At 39.7% G+C, this 21,238-nt stretch overlaps 1 protein-coding gene and 1 long non-coding RNA gene across 2 annotated transcripts in view; one reads left to right on the top strand and one right to left on the bottom strand.

The window, feature by feature from the left end:
• The window catches only part of PRKAR2A (protein kinase cAMP-dependent type II regulatory subunit alpha), a 62,051-nt gene that overhangs the window by 5,410 nt on the left and 35,403 nt on the right, over positions 1 to 21,238 (bottom strand). Inside the window, exons 3-8 of the mRNA XM_027640126.1 lie at positions 14,766 to 14,818; positions 13,114 to 13,197; positions 11,906 to 12,012; positions 7,553 to 7,706; positions 4,455 to 4,556; positions 2,570 to 2,644 (exon numbers count right to left, since the gene is read on the bottom strand). Of these exons, the coding sequence (XP_027495927.1) occupies positions 2,570 to 2,644; positions 4,455 to 4,556; positions 7,553 to 7,706; positions 11,906 to 12,012; positions 13,114 to 13,197; positions 14,766 to 14,818 (575 nt within the window). The remainder of the gene's footprint in view (positions 1 to 2,569; positions 2,645 to 4,454; positions 4,557 to 7,552; positions 7,707 to 11,905; positions 12,013 to 13,113; positions 13,198 to 14,765; positions 14,819 to 21,238) is intronic.
• LOC113945676 overlaps positions 1 to 21,238 on the top strand; it is a 29,608-nt gene that overhangs the window by 7,263 nt on the left and 1,107 nt on the right. The gene's annotated exons all lie outside the window — the stretch shown is intronic.

Raw genomic sequence — 21,238 nt, 5'->3', positions numbered from 1 at the left:
ATTTGAGGAGCACAAACATAGAAAGGAAGAGGAGGATAGTTTACAGAAAGCCAAGTCCACAATGCAACCCATCTACATGAGGAATGATGCAATGGCTCCATAGAGGTAATGAGAATGGTAAGGAATAAAGCACTCAGCATCATGTCATTAAAGGAAAATCAGACACATAGGGGCAAGTGGGAGAAAATAAAAACTGATAGCCATTTTATATCAAGTTCTAGAAAGATACCACAAGGTGTTGTTGAATGACTGGGTGTGAATTAAAGAACTGTGATTTAGTCCAATCCAGCTGTTTCTATGAAAAAGGCACGGTGAGAGTGACCAAGCACACCCAGAAAGGTACTGAACTCTATTCTTTGGGATATTCAAAAGTCATCTGAACACTGTCCTGGGCAACAGGCTCTCCGTGGTCCTGCCTGAACAGGGGGGTTTGGACAAGGTGACTTCCAGAGGTCCCTTCCAACCTCAATCATTCTGCAATTCTGTGAGAATTTCTAAAACCTTCTTCACATCTCTCAATCCCCACCCCATTGCAAACCTTCAGCAGATCCCAGTTTACATCTGCTCTGGAGAGCTTTGCCAGCACTTAATTTCAAAGTTTCATCTGTGATAGAGAGGACTTTCCCTCTCTGTATCAGCCCCTGTGGGTTTGGCATAGGGCTGGAAGTCAGAGCAGAGATCCAGCACATGCCTCCTGCTATAAATCACAAGCAAAGGGACTAAAGGCTTCAGGGAGACAGAGGCTGGAGAAAGAACTGATAAGGAAATGGGAGCAGCTCAGCAAAAAAACCTGAAATAAGAGAGATAAATCTGACATTAAGTCAAGTGGGCAAGGAGATGATGAATGTGATGGGAAGAATGGAGGGAGATAGTTACAACCAGAGTATGAAACATGGGCTGGAAGAAAATGATGCAAGATTTAAACACAGAGTTACAGAATAAATTAGGCCTTTAGCTGAGCTTCCTGGGGGTGGTCATAAGTCATCCAGTGCAAAGCTTTTCATTCACCATTGCCATCTATCACAACATGAGCTAATACTCCCAGCACACTTCTGAAAGAGTAAGTACTTAAATAATACTTTTTCTAACAGAATGGAAATAAACTGAGTGGGAGACATCCTCGTAACACTACTAACAATTTTCAAGTGCTTTAAAGCTTACTGCCCTTAACTGAAGGGCCAAATTCCAGAAGGGTAATTAAAATATAAAATTATCCACAAGAGAAAAGGGGGAAAGGGGTTCGTGGAATTGATGCAACTGCTGCAATGTAAGAGTTATCATGTCTTTTCCAAGCTTAGAATTCCATCAGCTCTAGCAGGGTACCACCAGACCTATCCAGACTATTAATCCTCCTTTTAAGGATAATTACATCCTTGTCCTTAATTCAGTTATTACAAAAGATTAAAACCAACTGTGTAATTGGATCACTGATGGTGTGAGTTCCCAGTTTTGAGACTGATTTATAAGCTCTGATTTTGCTGAGAGTTCAGTCTTCTCAGAGTCTTAAGCAACAAGAGTTTCAACTTACAAAACTAAGGGTATTTTTGGAGAGAAGTAATTTGACAGTATCTGCTTATCAGCAAACTAAAGTTTCCTGCATCCACTTATCTGACATTGCAAGTAATTAAGATTAATTATTCAAGACATTATCAAGGAGTCATATTCTGTTTATAAAACAAGAACAGTGGTTGTAACCAAAAACCTGCAATTCCAGGTAAGCCAAGGGCTTTTTTGAATTCCCTTCTACGTGAACTGCAGCACTTTTGCAACACAGCAACCTCAAGCTAAACTTGACACAAAATCCCATTGTTTCATCAGTAACAGTGTTCCAAAAAGTTATTTGTGTCACAGCCAAAAAAAAAGAAATCACAGCCTTAGCTTGAGTTCATCCAGCTTCATGTTCCACCACTCCAGCCTTGATCTGCTGCCGCAGACAAAACATACACCAACCACCAAAGGCTGTCAACTGAGCCAGACCACACCACTGAAATACTCTTTCTAAAAGCATCAGGAAGAACAGTGGTTTTAGTTAACCCTGATAGTTCTTAGAATAGTAAACTGGGTTGGGTCCAACTAGGTAAACATTCCAATGACTGCATTTACTTTCATTCAAACCATATTCATGCTGAATTGTTTGTTTTTGTTGTTCAGTCAGACCTAGGCATTAGAGATGCCTTAACTACATGCTTGTGATTCCTTTTTTGATCTGGTCATAGGGGCCTTAGAAAAGTCTAGCTGGGGGCTTTCATGGAAAACTGCATAGGCAGACATTTAATTTCAGCTTCTGAAGGCACACTCCTCTTGAAACCTTGCGAAGACCATTTAGAAAACACGAGTAAGAGAAGAAATACCCAGAAACTAAAGTGGTAGAATAAATTTGCAGCAAAATACATACTGTCCATTCCCCAAACATTCAAGAAGTGATTAAATAAATTGGAAGTATTAATAAGTGCCAAGTTGGTCCAAGTAATAAGATTCTATAAGTCAATTCCACACAAAAAAAAAAAAAAAAAAGAAGCAGAGAAAGGAGAATGATAAAGAGAAGTTTAGACTTCAAGAGTTCAAGTACCTGAGAAATGATACGTTCCCCATCTTGGTACACTTTCTCTCCTATAACATCCACTATCTTCATTCGCTCCGATGCCTGGAACAAAGAGGAAAATTAGAAACAATTATCAATTATAGCTCATGTCTATGAACTCTCCTGAATCTCTATGGCCTCTCCTGAAATGAAGAGGCATTCACTAGACACAGAAACACACAGTTTATAAATATAGCCCCAAAATGACATGGTCATAGTGCTGCAACACAGTTCACAAGATGCCATAATCAACAGGGAAAGAAAATTGTCTAATGTCCCATCCCTGTGCTTTTCTTACCTGCAAAGTTAAAAAATAACTGATTTGGCCCGTTTAGAGCAATAAGGCAGGGAGGAGGGGAAATCACTTCCTTAAATATTCAGTTGAAATTTGAAGAAAGAACTCAGAAAAATGTCATAAACTTACTACCTTCCACTAGCAACATCACTTCAAAACATTTTAATGACTTTATAGTTGAATATGTAGGGGGCGGGGTTTGTCCCAAAACTCATTCCTAGAGTGGCAAGGAAGGGAATATGAAAAGGACAAGGGCTGTGAAGCATGAGCAGGCACTGCAGCCAGGATGCCCAGCAGCAAGGGCAGGAGACCCTATCTGACATGCCACAGAACAGCCTGAGTCTTCATAATCAGGAAGGGGAAAGAGAACAGCTACAATTATCTCCTGTGTTTCCCACAGCCCATCTAAAACCCCACAAAACAATTTTATTGCTTCAGAGCAGCATAAAAAAACATACCAAGAAAGGAAGAAAATCTTGCTGTTAAAATTCAACAGATGATTCAGTTGTAATCAATCCATTCATTCCCCAAATGCACCTTAATCTTGCCTGTGTTTGAGAAATCAAAATCTGGTCCACGCATGATTCAACTGCAATGTGTCATGCAAAAAGCCATCCCAGTGCTAATGAGTTATTTTTCTGTATCTTTAAATATTTGAGTCACTTCTGTTCTCAAAAAAAAGGCACACTGATGGAACCAGTTTAAGCCAGGCACCGAGGAAGAAGGTGTTGTGTAATTTACCCCTTCCACAGCTACAGTATATGTCCAAAATCATATGTATTAGAGGTTGTTATTCACACCTAATGATACTTGGCACTTTTGTAATCTTCTCCCAAAGGGATAAAGAGTTTTTCTCAAATACTAAAGATAAATCATGAGAAAGATTTTTTTTATCATGAGAACACAAAGAAAAGCTAAATTATGATGTAAGGCAAGGACAGACACATACTAATGTCAAAGCAGGTTGGTCAGTTCCAAGAGCCCTCTGAAGATACAGGTTGAGTCAACAGAAGTGACAATTGGCACATTGTTCCTGAAGTTATGCCCCACACACACCAATGTAACACCTGTCATTGTGTTCCCAGCTAGCTCCTTTAGCCTATTCTTAGTTTAGGTCCTGAATATCAGTTAAGGTTAAAGCAAGATCTACTACCATCCCACATCTTTGTCTCAAATTTAAAATCATTTGTGGCTGATAAAGGCCAAATATCCCAGTGACTGTATCATTACTTCAACATCACACCCTCAAAGGAAACCACAGCCCTGAGTTCCAATCTGCACTTTGTGTAGATGGGTTTTTTTGGTTTTGGGGGAGGGGGGTTTGTGGAAAGATTTTTCTAAAAAATCAGACAGATAAAAATCAGCAACTTGCTTACTGTGAATAAAGGGTCTGAAAAAAAAAAGGAATGTACAACTTGAACAATGCAAATTAAGTTGTGTAGTAAATGTGATACCAAAGCGGCTCTTAATATTTTGTTCTAAGCAAAAATAACACAGATTTCTGACACAGCAGAAACAATGTCTGTGGAGCTATTGCTAATGCAAGAATTTGATGTAGATGTCTCTGAGAAGCTTTACCTCCAAGGATTTAAGAAGGGGCACAGACTCAATAAATAATTCATACGTCTTCCTCTTCTTTGCGTTATTTTTCAGTATAATTCTTCTGAATGTCACTCGATCCTGCAAGAAACAGCACAGAGAAATACATTATTTCTCTTCACTTAAATGTTCCCTGTTTAAAGAACTGACAAACATGAACTAGTATTTACAGCAAACGCTGGGGTTGAGAAACCAGCTGTTAAAATGATACCATAACCACCACAACAGTGACTGCAACAGCTCCTCTGAAAGCACTTCTGGCAATAACAAACTGAAAAACAGGGAGCTGTACAACCTGATTCTCCTCAGATAAGCTTTTAGGAATTCAGTTTTTGGTCTATCTTGTACTGTTTTTCAGGGTTGAGTTTTGAGGTTTTCTTTGCCTGTTTGTGAATATCTTTCATGCTTCTGCATACAACGAAGAAGTTTTGCTCTTTCTGCTGATGGCAGTGGAAACTGGAATTTCCAAGACTTAAGGCAATTACAGAACTAAGTCTAAATTGGATTCTTCTCTACTTGAGCCACAGATTTCAAAAGTGAGTCGGAGATTTACACTGCTCTCAAACAGATCAGGAACAGAACATGGAACTGCAGCAGGCTTGTTCACTCCTCCACCTTCTCGGATCCGAGAGCCAGCTTTTACAAGGACCACTTCCTAACTGCCACCTGGCCGTGTGTTCCATAAGGAAAAACTGTTCGGTGTGTTTTTGGAGCCCAAATTTGGGGCAATATCCCCCCTCCCAGTCCAGCCCCGCCGGCCCCCGCGCTGCGCTCCAAGGCCACTGGGCGGCGCTGCGGGCCCGGCCGAGCCCCGCGTCCCAGCGGGAACAACGGGATTCCTTCCCGCACGGGAAAGATGGACTTGGACACCGGCAAGCACCGATGGGAAAGGGCCGAGGAGAGCCGAAACTGAGCGGCAAAGGGAAGGGCACCTGCCCACCAGGTGTCTCTGTTACCACTTGCCCTGTTGGGATTAGCACTGGATGATGAGCAGAGCCAGAGCTGCAGAGTTTGCCTTGCACAGGATAAGGCCATAAGTGTAAAAATCAAACCCAAAAAGTAGGAGGAAAAGAGTACCAATGTGGTTAGGAAAATGTTACCCCAGAAAAAAAAAAAAGCCACAATTAGCAGAAACATCCAATGCCCTGAGAGCCATTCCTCCAGAACTCATTTCCCAAAACCATTGGCTGATACCTAAGCAACAACATTTTAAGGTGAAGAGGTATTTTGAAGTGAGCATTTCTATGGGATGCAGGCTGCAAATACTTGTAACTCGAAGCAAGGACTGACAGAGGTGATAGTAGTGGAAGATAAAAGTTGAAGGATGTGAAAGATGAAAGGCAGGATGGTATTACTGTTATCCAAAGGAGAACAAAAGATGGTAAAGCATGAGGGATTTTTAAATTTTTTTTAAAGAAATTCTTCACTGGTAGAAATGTCATCAAATGTTCATGTCTGGAAAAGCAGAAAGGTGCAGAAACAGTCAGGGGAATTGCAAAAGCATAAAAAATTCAGAATTCATTTGCTTGAGAATATCAGTGAGGGAGGAGAAGCAGCAGTATTTGAACAAAGAAAGCAGAGCCACGTGTGATCACGAGGTTTCCCCCAGACATATTCAGTAGCAAAGGCTGAGGACATTTCCCTGCTCCAGAAGAGACCCACTGTGATAACTGCTTTGTGCCTGAGCCTTTCAGGCTTCTGTTGGCCAAAGCCTGCAATGCAGCAGGAGTAATCGACATTTCCTAAATGGCAGATGACCCATGAGCTTTAGCAATGACTTCTGCAGACTAATAAAAATATGTTTAAATTACATCAGGCACAAAATAGTACAACAAAACATGACAACAAACAGAATATCTGGAAAAAATAACAAGTTTGACTGGAAAATGCAGCCTAAGTTAATAAAATATTCACAGGACAGATGACTAGCGAGAGGTCCCTGTTCAACTACACCTTGCTAATTATGTGAACATAATCACAGAAAAAGCAAACCCAAAATTAACCCAATTCGTGCACTTATCAAAGGCAAACTGAAACAAAGAATCATCCTCTTATTTTCTTCCTTCTATGAATGAGTTCAGTTTGTAGCTAGCTGCTTCGTTCTGCCTTCTTCCAGAAATTAGATTCTGAAATTATTCCCTGGTTGATTTACCAAACTCTTTTCTTTAAGTTCACAAAGAAAAGGGAAGTCAGATTCTCTCAGCAGGCGCTGAGATTGCATAAGCACCTCGCCAAGTGTAGCAGTTTATCAGTCCTACAATCAAGGTCACAACACAAGGCCAACCCCCAGCGATAGTTGCCGAGGAGCCCGGGCACACAGACAGCACACAACACTTGTGGCTTCAAAGGCTCCGTTGATCGCACAATCCTCTTATTATGTGAACCCTCACAGATGAGTAAGAGAGCACTGTGAAAATAACCCCATCCAAAGAGTACAGAGAAAAGAACTAAAAAAGGAAACTAATGTCTACAGCTTCACATTCAACACTGCTGGGCTAGAGACAAAGCAACACCATCATTTAGCTTGGTATCTCATAGGTCATGCTGACCCGAGAACCTCTTCCAAGGTAACAGAGAGGGACCAGAAACATGACGACAGTTTATTGTGAAGGAAAACAAAGCTTTAGGTGGTTTTCTGACCTCTTCAAATTACTAACATTCTCAAGAAGATATTTAACACCTTCCCATTCCCCTTAAAGCAGACAAAATGGTAGGAAGGTAAGTGGAAAACAAAAACGTCATTTAGATATTGTTTCCCCCTCCTAAAAAAATGTGCATGCCTTCACTGTCCTCTGCAGGATGAAAACAAACCCGAGGTTTTTTCCCCCCTAACAAAAGCTACAATTATAGCAAATGCAAAACCATAAAGGGACAGATAGAACTAGTGATATAGTTTTTACAGACAAGTTGTTCTAGAAAGGCAGCCAAAAAGATTTGCACAATGGATCTCTCATGCCAGGAGATAACAGATCACGATAAAATAGCTGTGAGCAGAGGAGCCATACCAAGAGAAGCTCTGGACACGGTGAGTTACTGTTTAAAATATTATGCATATGAGAGCAACTTCCTTTCCTTACCAGTCCCCAAAGGGCTCCTTCTGTTGTGGCAACGATGGTGGCAGCTCTAGGAGTGTTGTACATCAATGCCAGTTCCCCAAAGCTGCCGTGATTATCGTAGCGGCCCACGCAGCGCGACTGGTTGTCTTTTGCTACAACAATATCATACAGTCCCCTGGAAAACAACGGAATAGACACTTTTTATTAGACAACATTCCAGTACAAATCTTAAAAACAGCTTTTTGCTGTTATACAAATAGGCTTTTTATTGCTGTGTGAGATGGAACATGGTTTATTGAGCTTTCCAACTGCATGATTCTCAGCTGCTTCTATCTACACTATTTTCACACTAATTCTCTCTTAATGAAGCTTTTCACTCCTGATAGATATGGGCAGGATCGACTTGGTTTCTTCTGCACAGTATTTTGACACTGCTCTTCTGGTCAGGGTGAGAGGCAGTTTCAGCATCTTTAACAGTGTCAATTCACAGCACGTGTGTTACCCAGTGAGGCCTCTTTAGAGTGACTTGGACCCATCTCTACCTGTTTTCTCAGTGACAGCATTGCTGCAGGACCTTTGGGAAACAATCCAACTGCTCAACTGCTACTGTGGGTTTGTCTCAACTCCAGATTAGGGGTATGTATATAATAACCTCAAGATGCTCTAAACTTGCTGACATCTACCAGGATCTCTGAACAGATCAAGATGAAATGTCAAAGCACCAGAAGTCTCCTCGCACTTTGTTCATACTGAGCTGAAACTTGTTTAAATTGGAAAGGCCTCCTCACCTTGATCTCCATGAAGCACACTTCCTACCTTATAATGAAGTTGAGGGAACAGTATCCCAGAATTTACAAAGAATCAAAAGACTACTCTGATGAAGATGCAGGTTTGAGTCCAGCTAGTAAGCTCAAGACTCAAATCTGGATCAAACTGCACTACAGCAACTGCCTATGAAGAAACAGGCTGTGCATAGAAAGGTAGCCATTTAAAAGTCAAACGTGTGTCTGTAACACCCTCAGGACTGTCATGCTTTAAACAATAAAAATATAGTTTGAGTAGGCTTGATTAATTCTTAGCTATGGCACCAGAGATCATTCAGGTACTAGCCACTGGCCTATGAGACTTCACAGAACATACGCCCTGGAGAAAAGCAGCAAAGGAACACATTCCTGCCTTTAAGCAAATGAATAAACATATAATTTTCCTGAGGAGTTTAGATCTTTGTCCAAAGGAATGGCATTATCTCCCATAACATCATTAGGCCCATAAGAAAAAAAGAAAAGGAATCACCAGAAATGGTAGTAGGTGGGGAAGGAAGGCACATGAGACTGCACAGCATCCTTAGCAGCCATTTTTTGTACCTGCTGCTGCTTACAGCTACGAGACAGAGTAGGAACCCAGCAGCATACTAAGAGTAAACCAGAAAAGGTTTAGTGTGGATGGAAAGTGTCTCTAATTCTTGTAAGTTCTAATATCCATTTAATGATTTTCTGAGAGGCACAAGAGGCAACAATCTCCAGAGGTGTATTTTTGATCTAGAAGAGATATCTGTGAACACCTTAAGCAAAAGCAACAACTTCTTCCCATCCCTCAGCCTGCAAGTCACTTACTAATGCCATTTATTTCCAAATAACTATAGGCACATAACCTTCAGCCAAGCATTCAGCTGTCTGTGGCCCAAGAACTAAACTGGTGAGGCAACACTGGGTGACCTTGGCTCAGTTTTATTGGGAAAACTGTTGTTGAGCTGTTGTTTTAGCCCGTGAGCTAAAACCCTGCGAGATAAGAAGAATAAAAACAGAGCGAAGTGTAATTGTTGAGATGGTAATCGTTACGGGCCCAAGGACTCAAAGGAAAAGTACTGACATGAAAAAATATAAAACCCTGAGTTAAAAAAAAGCAGAAAAGCAGAAGAGGGCAACTCAGCAAGATTGTGGATCAGTCTGTTCCAAGAGACAACAGAGGCAAATGCTGCCCCTCCTGACTGATGACTGCTCAATCAGCAGAGACTCAGCAGGTGCCTCCTCAGCAGCAATGAGCATCCTACATGTTCAGCCATGGAACACATCCCTCTGAGCTCTTCCTTCCACGCAGAGGGCCCTAAATAGTTGCTGCATCCTCAGGTTGCATCTGCCCTGCCTGCTGTCCCTCTGCACATGGTAAAAGACACTCAGACACAAGTGATCTGGTGAGGAAGCATCACAAGCAGAAGACTGGGGGAAAAAAAAGTCCTGTGCCAGAACATAAAGTCACTGTTCATTCTGACAGAAAGAAACTAATCCTCAAGGATATTCAGGCATTAATTACTTATATCAGAGTAACAAGACATGCCTACTGATGCCTTGAAAGAGCCAGAGTCCTTTGAACCTGCACTTGCAAACAAGTGGAAAGACTGTGGCTTTCCATAAGGACCAGTGTTCTCCTATTCTTTTGCATGAAAAATTAGAGGGTGGGAGATGGAGGAGGACTGGAAAGGGAGAAAGGACAGAAAATTCCTAACTGTAGAAGTTTTTCTAATAACTGAATAGCAAAAAAGAGTTGCAGCTGAGTTAGTTTTCACAGCAAAGGTTGCTATGCTGTGTCACTAGAAAACAAGAAGTTTAATTTTCCTCACTGTACAGCCTTTCTGCCTCATATTTTTGTCAACATATTTATGTTACTGGTGTATTTAACTTGAAAGTAAAACAAAACGAAAAACTTAAAAACCTGATAACTTCCAAAACAACTATCTCTTGATAGAAAAAACCTGTTTTGAAATAGCATTACATCTGTAGAACAGAGACCATAGAAGCACTTACCTGAATATATAAGATAAAGTTCCATTCCACTTCTTTATTTTAGGTTAAAACTCACAGCAGAGAGAGAGCTTTTAGTAACCAACAGGATAACAGCCTTACATAGAAACAAATTAAAACAGGCTGATGGTATCTAACATTTTTGAGAGGCTCCCAAACAGAGTTTAAATTTCCTCGTGATTAGGAACCACCACTCTGCATGGAATCTCATCTTTGTAGAGCTGGTGGCTCTGGCTCCCACAAGTTCTCATCTGCAGTACCTTACTCTTATCTGGGACAGCTTGATCTCCCCAGTGAACGTGGCAAGAGAAGGAACTTGTCCTGTCTAGCCAAAGACATGGGATTGGACTGAGGCAGAGCAGTTGAGGGACATAACTGAGTATGGAAATGGAGCAGTGGTTTAGGCTGATGGGATGGTGTGGTAGAGGACAGGGGAATGGGCATATGGTCAATATATTTGAGGTAGCCCTATGTTCAGTAATTTCCCTAATCAGAGAGGGGAATGTCCTTAAAACAAACAAGAATCATTCAAAATGAACCATTTCTAACCTAGAAATTCTTTCACAAACTCCTTAAACATAGCATAAATGACAATTCAAAAGGGAACACATTGTCTTGAAGAACTGCTCTGAAAGTATTTCATACAATATTAATGGTGTCATTATTTCAGTGATAAGCAAGATAACAGCACATCAAAAAAGCAGTTTGCTAAGATTGTGTTCCAGTAGACATTTATAAATCACTTAGTAATTTTATGTTTAATATTACAGTTTTGCAGCAGGAAATAAATCCATATCCTTAATTTTTCTTTAAATATGGTGATTAAAAGTAACATTAGCCAGAATTTCTTTCAAAAGGGTAAAAGACACTCAAAATGTGCATGCACACATATATCTATTATATGTCTGTTGCACATATATGTGATCCCCAAAATTATCATGTGAATTTGCTTGATGTAAGAAATTGCAAAATAGCACCTTAAACTCTGCAGGTACTGTGACCAACAGAGGCAAAGCAAACCTAAGTCTCTCTGAAGTCAGTGATCAAAACTAACTGGATAAAGTCCAGGTTGTTCAACGGTCACCATTACCATGGATTTTTACTTCCTGTATTCTCCTTCCTGAAATCAATCATCTATTCCTTCCCTTACCACATGGCTACTTCTGCTGTTTTTATGCCTCCTTTCTTCAGAAAAAAACATATCCTGGTCTAGAGACAGCATGTAATATGGCTGGTTTTAATCTGTACTATGCTGATGGGCACAAAAACTAAACTGAACAAATCCCAGGCAAGCTCATGCTGTGACTCTCCCCTCAGAGAAAGTGGTATTTGTGTTGTCACAGTCTCAGAGAACGTGTTAAAGCCCAGCTGGTTTGAAACGTCCACCTCAATCACATCGGATTGTCCCACTGACCCAAAAGTCAATTGAAGCCTTAAGGGGAAACTGGAAAGATCACATGAGAAGGCAATGACTGCAAAACATAAGTTTGCTTCAAAACCTGTTTGCAGTAAACATTCCCTTTCTTAAGAAGCTGAAAAGAAACATCCTCTTTATGTCACAGGCACAGCTGCTTACCGCTCAACGACATAGAAGTTATCTCCATCATCACCTTGGTCAATCACATGTTCCTGAGGTTTCACCTTCCTCTCAAACATGGCATCAAGGACCTGAGACAGCTGCTCCTAAAAAAACGAACGGGGGAGGGGGGGGAAACCCAAACGCATCAGAAAATACACTGCTGGACAATGGCGAGTTCATTTGACTTGATCTGGACAGTGAAACACAACATGCACTGCATCAGTTTTACTGTATGCAAATACCAGTAATACTGATATTACGTGTTGATTTCTACTGCCACCTCATTCATTTCCACATTATTAATGTAAGTTCAATAATGCAAACAAACATAGACACTTCCACCACAGGAGAGACATTATCTCAAATTTATGTGCAAATGGCTCAATTTTTGCACACCATTTCAGTGCCAAAGCACACATGTATGTTTGGTATAATCTGACACAGTTTCGCTGCCATGGACACACTTGGATTCATGTCAATGGCAGGTGTATTTCATCACATGTATGTCTAGAAACTGCACCATGATCTATTAGTAAATTATCTGTGTGTCATCATCTAAGAGCCCCAGTCACGACCAGGACTGTACTGAACAGGATTCTGTACAGTTATTTCCCTAGATAGTCTGTGTCTTAGAGAACCTACAATTGCAGCCCCAGATGAGACGGGGTAGGTACAGATGGGGAAAACACACAGAAAATGGGATAATGCTGGTGTGCACAGCAGGCTCCAGCTGGGTTTCCCCAATGAGCCATGACTAAACTTTCTTTTTTTGCAGGCAGCACAGCCAGGGAGGCTGTGAAAGCCAAGAGAGATGATGCCACATAAATGCCTTGCCTCGATGCTGACCTGCTTTACCAACTTTGTTATTCCCAAGCCCATTAACAATATACTTTTGCTGCATTTTCAATGCCCAGATGTGCAAAGCTAAAGATGCAGATCACAGCTGAGTTTCTAAAAATACACTGCATGAACACGCAAGCCAGTCTTTATGCTGCTAGGTGCACTTGAAATATTTACTGCACTCCTGGAGTTGGAAATTATCATTGCAGCATCTGTAGGCACCACTATACTGAAAATATTCCCCATCTTTTCAATAGAATCCTATTTTCTTATCTTTAAAAACTGTGCCTGGACTGTTAGATCACAATATTAACTGCACATACAAACAATCAACTCCATTTAAGATTTCCTTAAAGTGCTATTACCTGATCTAGGTTTTTGAAGAGCAGGATATCTTTACAAGCTTCCTGCAGTCGGCATCGCTGTTCATCAGTTTTTGGATGAACTACCTTTAAAACAAAGTAAAACAGAACTGTCATGACAACAAAGAAATATGATGACAGACTGAACCTTCACTTCAGAGTGAAAAAGCAGAACACAATTTAAGTGTCAAAGTATGCATTGTTTTTTTGTTGTTTACATAAACAGCATTTATATATAAACATACAATGCATGACAGAATGAAAGAGACATAAGAAAAATATTATGCTGACAATTAACACCTGCAAAATAACAGTCAGGACAGACAAGAAAGAAAAGGATGCCTTTTCCATTCCTTTCCCTTCTAGCACAGCCACAGACATGGTCAAGGTCTGAGCACTTGAAACAGGAAAAAGTGAACAGTTTTCTTTCTAAACTCTGGGTATATTAGTCCCAATATACTTACTGTTGGCATACAGGCAGTTCATAAGATATATGATATATATGAGTCTCAGCTCATCTAACTATTGAAGAAGTATGTTTTTTTCCAACAAAATTACTTAAATAAACCTTTGGTTGTTTGAGATATTTTGCTACTTCTTTCCAGTTATAAACTCTCATCAGGTTAAAGGAATCGATACTCATTGTATCACAAAAATGTTTATATGTGTGTTTGTTAGGGACTAATTATGAAAATAGATGTAAAAATATTAATTACCTGACATTCACCACATTAACATTTATTATTTCTGGAATAACAAGGATTCCAAAAAATCAGTTACATCAGTAGGCATTTCTAAAAAGTCATTATCCAAAGTTATGAAGTTCTCAGACCCTTATTTTAAAAGAAAACTGAATATTGGGTAAGCAGTCAAGAAAATTAAGACTTTTGATGTATCCAAGTTTACAAATATTTGGATGACCAGACACACTCATAGTTTTTTTTTATTATTATATTATAAAAATTATTTATGAAGTATCTTTGTTTTTAAGAGAGATTAAATTAGACTTAGATTTTCATTGCAGAAGTGTAAATATCCTTGTGATGGAATCTGGAAAGGAACACCAGAAGTCCAAAGAGAAAACACTGATCATGACTAGCCAGGCTACAGGATTTGCTCTCATAAAACCATCTCTAAAGAAATACAATTGCAGTATCTGGATTCACAATTCCTAGAAATTCCCAGCTTTCGAAACAACAGGTGGCCACAGACTTAAAATATTTCAACCGAGTATTTCTCCTACCCAGGCAGAACTGCTCTGACAAGAAAGGCAGTAAAAAGCATGTGAGGAATTTTAAGCACCCATGAAGAAACAGCTGTGGTAAAGCTTAACTAATTCTTCTCAACAGCATCGTGCTCTAGGAATTGCCTCAACAAGCCTTTAAGATAATTAAGAAGGAAAATATCCAAAATTTTAAAGATATTAGACTTAAGCACAGCTCTCCAGCGCTTTGAAGTAAAATGATATTAAAGCTGAAGTGACTAAAAAAGTGCATGAGACAAAGCTGGCCTTAAATTTCAGAGCAATGTCACTTTGTCAGTGTCACCACACCACACTCAGCACTAAAGGGACAAGTGGTAGGAAAATGCAACGTAGAGACATCTGCCTGTCAATCTGTAGAGAGAACCATGCATGAAATTATTCCCTCACTCACCCTTTGTTCTGTATCTTCTTCCTCTTCATCTGGATTGAAAGCTTCAGCACAAACTTGGAAGAAAAAGAGAGAGGAAATTAGTAGAAAGAAGCAATTACATGAGAACAGCAAGCCAATCAATTTATATACCTTTCTTCTGGATTTTCCTAAAGGAAAAACAAAATAACTTTTTGATTTTATGTCATTATAGTGTCAGAGGCTTAAATCCTATCTGTTCTCTGAGCAGGCACAACATGGCTGTTCTCAGACTCTCATGTAAAAAAATCTGTAATTTACAATAGAAAATAATCTTGCCTAGCAAGTACTCTGAAGCATAGACACAGATTTCCTTTCAATTTGTATCAAAGCATAACAACCTCCATTCAGATTCATTTACAAGCATCTTCTCTAAAATGCAGCAGAAAAATACTGCAGCTACACTGCTTTGTTCTTTACAGTGCAATGTACAGAGCAAAACACACTGGAAAAGAAAAAAAGAAAAAGGAGGGATGAGGCACTTGCTCCACCTCAAGTCAGATGTGCAAGTATCGATATTTTGGGAGTTTTCTATTTTTTATATTTTGATACAGAGAAATAATGTTTGCACCAAAATTTACCCAGGAAATGAACAATCAGCTTGACCACAGTATATTCTATGACAAAAATAATATTTAGTCCCTTCCCTCATATGTTCCTAAATCTTACTATATTTGAATCAAATGAACGTCAGTTGGTGATTCAAAACCAACTTTAAAAATTACACAAAGTGATCTTTTTAAAATGGATGAGAATATTTGTGGAAAACCACACACGGCAGAACACTGGGCCATGGGTCTGTCAAACATGTCATTATATCTACAGGATCAACTGGAGAGGCAATAATGGTGAGTTGCTAAAATTTCAAACGGTTTTGATTCTTCAGAAAAGGCTTATCTTCACTTATCTTAACAGTTACACTGTTACACGGTTTTATAATACTAAACACAGACCCTGTGGCTGCCAAAAGCCAACAGCTCTAGCTCAGATTTTCTTATTAATTCATGCACATTTACACTTCTTGCATGTCAAAGTGATCTGCACATTCTAACCACCTGTACAGACAATCAAAAGAAAGAAGAGTCAGTCCTGTTTTCATCTAGCTGTGCTCTTAGTTTAACAAGGGTGCTCTCACTTCTGAGGCTATAGGCCACTTATAAAATTTTACAAGGAAATGTAGACAAGTATTTTTCTTTGTACTTTATCCAGCATTCTGACAATACTGAAGACTTGGCAGAATGCCCAGAAGCTCACTGCAATGACATCTAACCCCTGAATGGACTCAAAGTATAAACAAAAATAAGCAGATTAAAAAAAAAGAAAAAGAAAAAAAAAAAAAAAAACAAAAAACAAAAAACTATAGAGTCTAGAATTCAGCAACTTGCAAACAATTCGAAAATGCACACAGGCTTATTGACCCTGTCATCATGCTTTCAAAAGGACTATAAAAATGGACAAGTCCAGCATAATTTGCTAGGAAAGATTTGCTTGGTTTTGTGTGGTTTGGTTTTGGGTTTTTTTCCCTTACCTAAAAGACACAGGTCTTTCCTAGCAAATTGGATTTTAATTCCTTTCTTCCCTGGAGAGAGTGAAGAGACTGGAATACCAAACAAGCATTCCACTTAACAAACCACAATGTAAAAATCCAATCATATAATCATTAGGCATCAGACATTTAAAGAGTAATTATTACTCATACAATAAACCCATTTAACAATACAGAAACAGTATATTGACAGTGTACCTACCACATGCTTTTAGTTTAACAGAGGGATCCACCCACACTTAGGGCAGATACTTTAGAAAGGATAAACAGCATTCTTCCTCAACTGAAGAAAGGTATAGTCCACCCCACAGTCCAAAAATGGCTGGATTATGGGAAGGTGGATGCCTACAAACTGCAGAACTTGGACTGATAGGCTGATCCACTTAATATGCAATACAAAGGCACTAACAAAGAGAACATTATTAGCATTTTGGTGTGAAAGCTTTCCTCCTCCTTTCATTTTACAGTAAAGATCAAAGTCTATTGTCAAAGCTGTGAATTTTCTAATAAGGAACATTTTCTAAGAAAAAAGGCTCCTTGGTTTGGACAGTATGGTGAAACTGGAGATTAAATAAACTATATTTTTTACAATCAGCATATTTTATGAGGAACTGGACTACAACTCTCTATTTTGCACTATAATACATACTATAAATGCATTTCTGTACATTTCTAAAAGTACCTGGCATATAGGCACATTCAAGATACGTATCTATGAATTCAGAGATCATCGTACTTCACTGTATCATTCTATCATTCAAATTCTCAATACTAAGCTGCAAATTTGACTTTGTTCCTTCCCTGTTCCTGCAGGGAAGCTAAAAATGCTTTGGAATTCAGGAAATTCTCTTCAATATTTCCTTGGAAAGACAAGCATAATTACCACAGTTAAAACCAGAGCACAACCTTAGATTAAAACAAGCAGCAATCAAAGCAACACAGTTCTCTGCAACTTCAGTATGAAATGGTTTTGGCTGAGGTTTGTATAGGTAGGTTTCCCCTATTTCATCTTACCCACCATAAGGCCCACAAAGGATGTATCCTTCTAGGACTTAGTGCCCTTCCCTTACATATGGAAATTACTTCTGTAGTGCCCATGAGTGGGCACCACAAAAATACAACAAAAATGTGGCCAAAATGGCACTTCTTCCCATACTGTCACATAGAAAACCTTCCCATTATACTTTTCATTCTTCAAACTCCTGCTAGGATTTCTTTTTCCATAGAGAAGGATAGGGCAGAAATTTTGGACTTTGGACAACTCTGATTGACAGGACTTTATTTACTTGCAGGCAGAGTTGTAACACTTAATGTAACATATCTGTTATGGGATGGTTAAAACAGGGGAGAGAGACAAAATTATGATTTCTGACTTCAAGTTTAAATTAATATTGTGATATGCTGGAAATCCCACAGAAAGCTTTTCAGCCTACTCATAACAACCAACAGCATTTTCCAAATACTTTAAAACATGACTAATGCAAAGGAAAAGTAAACATTACATCAAACCCTTCCCATGGTTTATTCTCTCAATATGTTCAATTTTTCTTTCCACTATTTTTAATTGGTAGATCACTTGTGGAAGTCTGTACTGTTGAACACATGACCTGATGGTATCTGTGTGTCAGCCTTACCTTCAAAATGTTGCATGATATCTGTGCTCAAACAGTGTTGCTTTGTTATTCTTCTGGCTGAAAAGAACCCCTTTAGCTACCTAAACTCTGCCAATCCCTGTCAGAAATCTATGGAATTTCAGGACTCCTCAAGGTTATTCATTTGTGGGTTACAGTACAGCCATTCCCAAAGAAAAGACATCTGATCTTCCATCTTGATAGAGTGAAAACATACTTGACCCACTATTTGATACATGACTGAATTCATGTATTAACTATTTCAGTATCCCAACAAAGCAGATACTCCAAGGCAAACTTATTCTCACAAGATTATCCTGAAGAAATGCACTGGTAGCATTTTTCAGACCCACTGAAATGGCAGTTGGAAGGGATCTCTCTCCAAAGGTCATCCAGTTCAACCTCTCCCTCCAAGGGGAGTTATTTGGATGCTGGATTGGGGCTGGTCTGGAAACCTCCCTGGGCGAAAATTGCACATCTCTCTGCTGACCTGCTCCACAGCCCTCCTGGGGAAGAGGCTTTTCTTAATGTGCAACCTAAAGCTCAGAAGTATCTTGATATTAATTGAAGTGGCTTCTGAAATCACACTTTTCCTAGGTGAGATTTTGAGCACAACTCTGCCCTTGAGCAAACGCTAAGCATGAATCCATCAGTGGAAGTTACACACCAGTGTGACGCACACACAGTTCTGTGTTTCCAATACTACAGCTCTATCAGCTCACATCATGCAGACCAAGCTTCCTTCCAAGTCTACCCACATAGCTCAAATAGCTTTGGAACATAAAAAACAGTTTTCAATTTTAAGAAGCTTTAAGATAGAAAGAAATTCAGCTTTTTATCCTACCATCTACATTTAGTCTCTTAGCTCCTGCAGCTTCTACAGAGATTTTAGGTTTCTCTCATGCTGCACCTTCTTTGGCTTTCAAGAACAGGCACATCTGTTAACACTTCTGAAGGCTCAGAAATGACACAACTCAATCGCTGCTTTGTTATGCAGGTGTGTAGCTGCAGCAATGACATCAGCAGTGGATGGTTGAGGGGAAAGCAAGAGGTGGGGAGAGAATGAGAAGTAGCAAGACACCTTTGTTTATGCATGTTTTAATCACTCTCAAAATAATATTGTTCAGCAAAATACGAGTTTTGTCAAGATCAAAGTCCTTGCACTCCGTGCAAATCTGCATAATAGTTGAACATTTAGCTCTGGCAAGCCATCACAGCCTCTGAGAGAAACAGAGCACACCATCCTGGTCCCTGAGAGATCACTGCTTGTTTTCTTTAAAATAGCAGCCAAGAGGCTGAGGCCTGAATACCTTTAGACACAAACAAAAGAAAGAAATTAAACTTTCATGTTTTATGTAAGGTGAATGCATTATTAATATTTCTGTTGCTATTGAAACAAGTAGCAAATAGATGCTCTGTCACACTTCCTTTGCAATTTTGCATAGCACCTTCTGTACTCTGGAGTGAAATCCTACTTTCTCCTCCTTACTTATGAGGACGCATCACCTCCAGCTGATCCTATCAGCCCCAATAATAAAAATCCACCCAGAGTAGTATGTGCAGAACCACTTTTCCAGTTATTTATTCAGATGACTAATCTTACACTACATGTATTGTGATGTTCTTTGCATTTGAGTTTGTCAAAGCTTCAAACATTTCATACGTCTGTCTCTCAAGGGACAGATGCAAAGCCTCTTCTGGGAGCAATATGCCAGCTGGAAAGGTGTCCACTTCCAGGGTCTTGTCATTCCCTCTTTGACAGCTGAGTTGCACTTCAAAATTATGTAGTCAGATGAATTAGGAAGCTTAAACAGCATTTATACATAGGTCTTTGCTGGCACAGCTCAACGTGATTTTCTGCACTTGAGAAACAACTTCAAGTTTCCTCTCACTTCTGTTGCTGGTTAGCTCAGTACTTTTTGTTTTAGAAATTGCACTTTGATTCCCAAGTGAAAGATCTCACCATGTCAAAGCAGACGACAGATTCATACCTCGATCCAGCAAGTGGGAAACAGAACCTGCACCCATCTGCAGCACCTGAACCATTTTCACATTTATGACAGAGTGAAAAGCAACACTGGAACCTGAAGAACAGTTAAGCCATGTGCAGGAAAATCAGCTGTTTCAGCCTTCAATTCACTAATGAGAACAGACTGAAATCAAATGTTTTTTTTTCTCTAAACAAATGTTGTTGCATCAGCCCAAAACTCAGATCTTGAGTCTTATTAGACTGGTCATTCTATTGTACTTTAAGTGCCACATGACAACCCCTAGACGCAGGATAACCCAAAGCAGTACAACCTCCTGACTTCATTCTTAATTCTTATAGATGCATAACTAAGACACGATTTACAATGATCAGGACTTGAGAAAACAGCACCCCCTCAAATTTTGTCAAATACCAATGCAGAATGTTCAACACACAACCAGTTGCATGGCCACGTATGTCAAATCAAATTTAAGATTTTTCAGTTGAGGAATATTTAGAAATAATGAATTTCAGTAGCAAAGGAAAACAATGGATTTTTGGTTCTTGAAATGGCTTCAAATGTCATTTAAAGTTAAAAGGAAATTAAAGTAAAATCAATTCGGTTCTTCACAGGCAGCGTTTTTTCTGTGTTACAGATTAACTATGAAGATACAAAGTCACTCAGCGTGGCTGTGCCAAACCAGCTCAGTCCAGCCCGATTACAGGTTCAGGCACAGCTCCACACTTGGTCTCAAAGCTTGCTCAGGCTGGAGAGCTGCACAGATCACTCTGTCAGGCAAAGAAGCCTATGAGACACTGACAGAGCCTGTAAGGCCTTAAACCCCTGCACTGTTTCACTCAGCTCTGTGAAAAGCCAGTGTTGCCTCTCTGCTATTGCATAACACAGCAAAAGGTGCGAGTGTTCACCTGCCTTACCCAAAGCTTCAGTTTCAGCTCAGACTCAACTTGAAAATGCCCATCTCTGATGTGGATGATGTTCCTCAAGGCCCACTATTTCAACAGAGTAGTGAAACAGCTCACAGGCAGAGCTTGAAGGGCCCCGCTCCAGCTCACAGCTGCCCCAAGGCACAATCCTGGATAAATGCTTTTGCCCAGAGAGGCTGGGGCACCTAAGAGATGTACGTGATGTGTTACAGGGCTTGCTATCCTTGCCTTTAGAAACCTTTGTAACCATTCCCTCAGTATGATTATGTACTTTACAGCAGTGTTATCTAAATCAGACTTCTCCAGCTTGTTTTATTTCAATCAAAACAGAAATGCAATACTTCCGGTGACAATAGCTTGTGACAAA

The sequence above is a fragment of the Corapipo altera genome, unplaced genomic scaffold, assembly GCF_003945725.1.
Source record: "Corapipo altera isolate COAL_440 unplaced genomic scaffold, ASM394572v1 55, whole genome shotgun sequence".
Classification (NCBI taxonomy): domain Eukaryota; kingdom Metazoa; phylum Chordata; class Aves; order Passeriformes; family Pipridae; genus Corapipo; species Corapipo altera.
Note: the sequence above shows the minus strand (reverse complement) of the source record. Positions and strands in the feature narration are given on the sequence as shown.